This window comes from Gastrolobium bilobum, unplaced genomic scaffold (genome assembly GCF_033153095.1).
Source record: "Gastrolobium bilobum isolate Gb01-03AN ecotype WA unplaced genomic scaffold, APGP_CSIRO_Gbil_v1 utg9052, whole genome shotgun sequence".
In the NCBI taxonomy this organism is placed as follows: domain Eukaryota; kingdom Viridiplantae; phylum Streptophyta; class Magnoliopsida; order Fabales; family Fabaceae; genus Gastrolobium; species Gastrolobium bilobum.
Window position 1 is genome coordinate 311626 of NW_026897360.1, and position 6172 is coordinate 317797.

Sequence of the window (6172 nt, forward strand, 5' to 3'; positions counted from 1 at the left end):
AGGGAAACCACAACCAGTCCCGTCTCCGTCTGGTTTCCGTGTAATTAACCGACACAAAGAACACGTGGTGGAAATTAGAATTACTCAAAGTAACAAGAACATAGTAATATAATAATAAAGCAATTAAGAAGAATAATGAATAAAGCAATGTGAGCGTGGAGTTTGGACAAAACAAACGAAACAGCATAACATGGTTGGAGACAGCGGCAAGAAAACAAAAGAAAAGAACCTCACCCCTTTAAAAACACCCATACATTCCTCGTGCTTCAATTTCCCACCTCCCACTTCAACCCCTCAAAAATAAAAATAAAAATTATTATTTTTTGTTTATCCAATAAAAATTTATTATTATTTCTTATATATAAGATAAAGCCTCGGAGACAAAGATCCTCATCACATACCAGTAGTTTTCCTTCCTTCACAGACACTGAACCCTAATCGTTGAAGCGTTCTCTCTCTCTCTCTCTCTTCCTTGATTGGATTCCTGGGTTTGCTTCACCTTTTTTCCACCGAATATCTGTGTTTTCTTTGTGGGTAAATTGAATATGTCGAGTTCATCGGAGTACTCAGAATTTCCCGGCCAGAAGCCGGCGAAGTCGCCGGAGAAGTCGACTTTCTCTCAGACTTGTAGTCTATTGAGTCAATATATCAAGGAGAAGGGTAGCTTCGGAGATCTTAGCCTCGGGATGACATGCAACACCGAACCAAGTGGTATGGATCATTAATTTTTCTTTAATTTTTTTTTCCCTTATGAAAGTTTTGAATGCTGCTAAGTTCTCTGTTTGGTTCCCTAGAAAATGATTTATTATAGGAAGGGGAAATTTTGGAATTAATATACTTATTTATTTGAGATAGGGAAAAATTGGATTCTTGATGGTTACTTAATCCTTTCCTCTTTGTTCGTTCTAAAATAAATTTTAGTGAAGAGAAGCAGTTTTTTGATGTTTTTTATTTTTTTTGTTCCATCTCTTGGCTTGAACATCTATCACAATTCTCATGTTTCATCCTTTTCATCTCCTTCAATTGCATGCTGTGGATTTGTTGTACTGAATAACTATTCAAATTCTCAGATCTAACACATGGTTCCAATTTTGCCCCTCAAATTTGGAGAGAGGGAGAGAGAGAAAAGTCTTAATAGAGATATAATGAAAATGATATAATGGAAAACAAAATTGTTGAATTTAAATATTTGTCCCCTTCAGTTTTGAAACGGGGTTAATCTTTCAGATGCTTTTGTGCGGTTTCTCTTTAGAGTTTTTTTTTCTAAATCTGAGTTTTACAGGGTCACCTGAGACATCTTGTCAGTCTGCAACAACCATGAACTTGTTTCCTACCAAGGAAAACAACGTGACACCAAAGAACCTGACAGCTATGGATTTGTTCTCTTCACAAGCTGCTTATCGTCCCAATCTACCAGCAGAAGAGATTCCAACCTTGATCAATTCCAGGTTAGTTGTTTTGCTTCTTTAATTTGTTTTGAATTTAATTAACAGGTGGAAAGATTGTTATGAATAATGACTACAAACTAGTTCATAATTTAATCCTGTTAAGAGTTTCACATATCTAATCTTTATGGCTATTTAGTTGTAAAAAAATATTGCCATTATACTAATGTATGATCTTTTATTCATGATCTACAGTGCAATTAAATCTGTGACCAAGGGACCTAAAGCTGCACAATTGACAATATTTTATGCTGGCCAAGTTATTGTATTTGATGATTTTCCTTCTGACAAAGCGAATGAGCTCATATCCTTTGCTGGCAAAGGAATCTCCCAAAGCCAGAACAATTCTCTTTATACTTACACACAGAGCCAGCCTTCATTTCCTTCAAATTTGGTTAGAACTTCTGCTGATTCAAGTACTCCAGTTATTCCTAGTGTGAATATTGTCCCTAGTACTGGCACCAATTCGATTCATGAGCACCCTCAAGCTTCATCCAGACCTGTTGTTTGTGGTAATTTCTTAAGATCACTAATATTTGACATGACTGAAAAGAAATATTTTTGTACAATGGATCATGTTTTTTCTGATCATGAATTTCCTTTATGTACAGATCTGCCAATTGCTAGGAAAGCTTCACTTCATCGGTTCCTGGAGAAAAGAAAGGATAGGTAGGAACTCTCACCTAAATAAAGTAAAATTTTATAGATGGAATATTGCTCGTTGCGTTGTGTTTGTGTATATGTTTTAATCTCTGAAGCTGTGTATGCCTAAAATAAAATAAATTGATTCACAAAGTGCCTAGTTGTTAAAGTCTTTGTTGATCCTTTTTCCTTTTTCTTTATTTGAAAAAAAAATCTTCGTTTACCCTTTGATTGAAACAATCTTGATAACTAAGAGAGTTTGTCTGATATTGTAGGAGGGATTTATAGATCTGGTTTTTCGTTTTTGTGTCATGAGAAATTGATTTGAACACTTGTGGAAATTGATTTTCCTTTTCTTTCTTTTTTTATTGTAAAGCTGCAATTAATGTTACAAAGCTCTTACCTTTTTAATTGTATTTCCTCAGTTGATAATATTGTTATTTTCTTGTGCTGTCTTTACAGAATTGCTGCCAAGGCGCCATATCAATTGACAAATCCCATGGGGTCTGCTAATAAGCCAGCTGAATCCATGTCATGGCTTGGGTTGGGTGCTAAATCACCTCAAGTTTGAGCGCAGATACAGTTTTATGTAATTTTAAGGATTTTTGTTGTGAAAAAATGCTAGCTAGTCAGAACTCTTTTTGCCAGAGCTTTTGACAAAAGAATTTGACAAAATTTCTGGTTTTTTTTTTTCCCTGACTAGATAGCATTATTACCCTTTCGTTCAATCCTCCTAGTTAAGATATTTTATGGGCTTATTGATAGCCCTCTGTTTGTCATATTAACTTCGGCTCTGTTGGGCCTTATCACATAGATCTAACTATTGGTTATAGTAGATGATGTTCTAATTATTATGATTCAATGCGATATATTCATTGTTTTCTTCAGTCTCTCTCTCTCTTTTTGTCCATTTCCATTCTTGTACTCTGGATGCCTCCATACAAGAGAGAAAAATATTAATTCAGCTTAGCTATTTTTTTTTTTTGTTGTGGAAAAAATTGTCTATTAAATCGGGGCCTATGGACTTGACATGCGATCTTTTAACTAATACGGCAAGGAAACATATTGTTTTTTGGCACCTCGGTATAAACAAATAAAAGAAAATTAAAATATAACTGTTTACATGCAATTCAAATATAATATTGAATTGAATCTATAAAATTATTATTTGTCTACTGCCTACTGGAATAGAGAAATACGGTAAATTGTTATATAAGTCTATTAATTGTTTTCGATCTATAGATAATAGTGTAAAGCGTTGAAAATTCCTTATTAAATCTAATTAATAAATGAAAGTAGTATAATGATGCGTGAAATTTGCTCTCGTCGTGATTCTTCACTTGTTTTTGTAGTTGTGGTTTTTCTTATTTCATCTCATTCCTTTAAGTACGACTTCTGCCTATGAATATGCTTTCCTCTTAATTACTCATAATTTCATCTGTGCTTTTATACCTTAATTCTTTCAATAATATCACGTGTTAGTAAATTTCTTTTCACCAAAACTTATTATTTTCCTTCTTGGGCTAGCTTTTTGTAGATATCATCAATATTAGTGCAATTGAGGTATCGCTTTAATCAAATGTACCTTACCCCCCTCCCTTTGAAAATCGGCTGTCCTTCTTTATTTTAAATTTTGGTAGAATTGATTTTGAATGAATTGGTGTTGAAAAAAACTAATTTATGTTTCAGAATGATAATTTAAAAGATAATTAAAAAAAAGAAAAAAAATCACAAACATGGAGGATCACACACTACCTAAACCCTCTGATATGAAACAAGTGAACTAGGCCCAACAAACAGATAAAGAAGCCCAAGCTAAAATGGCAGATATGGATCAAGAAGAAGACTTACCAGAGGCATGCATCAGCCCACGAGTTAGATGGTCCAAAAGATGCAAGACCAAACCCAAGTGGATGAGGCACTATTTGGTGAGTGGAAGCCTCTGCAAATTAACTAAGAAAAGGGAAAATGTTAGGAAATGTAATTGGGGAGTGCAAGTGTGTTAGCCAATGTTATTAAACTCGGCTCAGTTATTGACTTGATCGAGGTATTGAGTTACTGGGTCACTGGTTCAACCGCATGACCCGGTAAATATATGTAAATTTACAATTTATATTAAAAAAACTATAAATATACTTAAATACTTGTAAAACAATATACCAATTTCAAATATTTTAATATGAAAATAATAAATTACACATCATTGTTCAACATAAGATCAATCAAACATATAATATTTGTGATACTAGTGTTTCAGGTTCAGTAAACGACATCTCTAACTATAAATCAAATCAAAATTCTCTGCATATTGCATAATTAAGATAATATTAGTGTTGTAGTACATAATCTATGTAAGTTAATAAATTACAAATTACTCAAATATTTTAAAAGAAAACAAATCATTTGTGTTTGAGATTAAAAAAAAAGAAAGACATTAATTTATGAAAATAAATTAGTTGTTTTTTTTATATATATATCGGGCCGAGTCACCAGTGTTACGAAAACAGACTGGGTCGCACCGGGTTAGATCAGTTCTGTAACATGGCTGGTTCAATATAAAAATTGGACCGGTTATATGATCGGTTCACCGGTTTTCGGGTCGACCCAGCCGGATCGATCTGATTTTTATAACATGGATGCTAGGAGAGGAATTGGATTCTGTTACGAGTGAGTGAGGGGAACTTTACACGTTGTGTCTCAAGTGTTTGTTATTTTTCTTTATTCTGTTTGGAGTGTGTTTGTACAACACCCATATTTTCATACTTTGAATATCATCAGAAGTTTTCAGTAATCAAGGTTAAGGAGGATTGATGAATCAAAGTGATGATGTGGATACAACGTACACTTGATAATTCCACGTCAACATAGTTTTGATGACAACAAAGAGGAATGATTCAAAGTCAAAGAAATATCCAAAAAGCAAACGTGAAAGCATGCACCAAGTCTCAAGCATCAATTCAAGTCTAAAAGCTCAAATGGTATATTATTTAGGACTTAGGAAAAATGTGTAAAGATGTATAGATACAAAGCATTGCATGAGCTCAAGGTCATTCATCACTCATATATTTCAAAAGCTTGCATCCTTAAAAGTAAAGTCAAGACAAATGATCTCATATGTACAATATTGGTTTGGAAGAAGCACCTATGTGATACAAAGTTTTCTAGATAATCTCCATAACCAATAACAATGCATTACAAGTCATAAAGATCATTTGGAAAGAGTAGAAACTCAGAAATTGTACAAAAAAAGGTTGCTGCTATGAAATATCCGGATATTCCACTTTGAATATCCAGATATCCAATATCCGAATATGGAATGCATAGTATCCGGATATCCAATATCCGGATATGGAATCCAGAATATCCGCATATTCAATATCCGGATATGTGCCCGATAAATATCCGGATATGTACGGATTACAACGGCTATAAACGACTAGAAACGACTAGTTTTCATAGGAGGTGTCATTATAAATACCCACATCAGCTGGGATGAACAGTACACGACCCTATAGAATTTATTGAAGCTTTATTACTCTTGCTAGCCTTTTATTGCTCATTAATTACTCATTTTGATCATTGCATACACTTGAGCTCATCTTTCCTTTGAAGTTATACATCTTTTAGTTCTTCAATTTGTTCAATCTGTACTTTGAGAGTACTTAGCCACTTCTAATCACCTCAATCTTACTTCTTGATTTGAGAGGGGAGTGAACCCTATATTTGAGAGGTTACCAAATTCCTAAGAAAATTTGGAGTGAAAAAGTGTAAGGCATCAAGAGCCCGAAGTCTTGAAAAGTTGTAGTGGTTTGTCAAGCACCCTCAAGCTTGATAGTTAGTGAAAAGAATTGATCGAGCGGCTTCAGTCTGGACGTAGGTCACGGTGGTGGTGACCGAACCATGATACATCTAGTTTGCTCTAACCTTAATCTCTTTATTTAAGTATTAAAATTGCATCTTAGATTGTCTTTATATATACGATTGCTTACTTTGTTGTTCACTACACTTGCTTTTACAATTAGACATTTCCTTATTAAATCACTTTATTGAAGAAATAGTCTTTAAAACATCAAAGGAGGTACTTT

The 6172-nt window shown here is 33.8% G+C and overlaps 1 protein-coding gene across 1 annotated transcript; it reads left to right on the forward strand.

Moving 5' to 3' along the window:
• The first annotated feature begins 328 nt into the window (after positions 1-328).
• LOC133306245 (protein TIFY 10A-like) lies at positions 329-2948 on the forward strand. Its single transcript, XM_061506532.1, has 5 exons — positions 329-711; positions 1283-1448; positions 1641-1957; positions 2057-2114; positions 2550-2948. The coding sequence occupies exons 1-5, from the start codon at positions 546-548 to the stop codon at positions 2656-2658; spliced, it is 816 nt and encodes a 271-aa protein (XP_061362516.1). The 5' UTR covers positions 329-545; the 3' UTR covers positions 2659-2948.
• Positions 2949-6172: the final 3224 nt, after the last annotated feature.

Coding starts and splice junctions, on each gene's coding strand:
- LOC133306245 (XM_061506532.1), top strand. CDS start 546: ATGTCGAGTTCATCGGAGTACTCAGAATTTCCCGGCCAGAAGCCGGCG. Junction 712..1,282: donor ATGCAACACCGAACCAAGTG/GTATGGATCATT, acceptor TGAGTTTTACAG/GGTCACCTGAGACATCTTGT. Junction 2,115..2,549: donor CTGGAGAAAAGAAAGGATAG/GTAGGAACTCTC, acceptor CTGTCTTTACAG/AATTGCTGCCAAGGCGCCAT.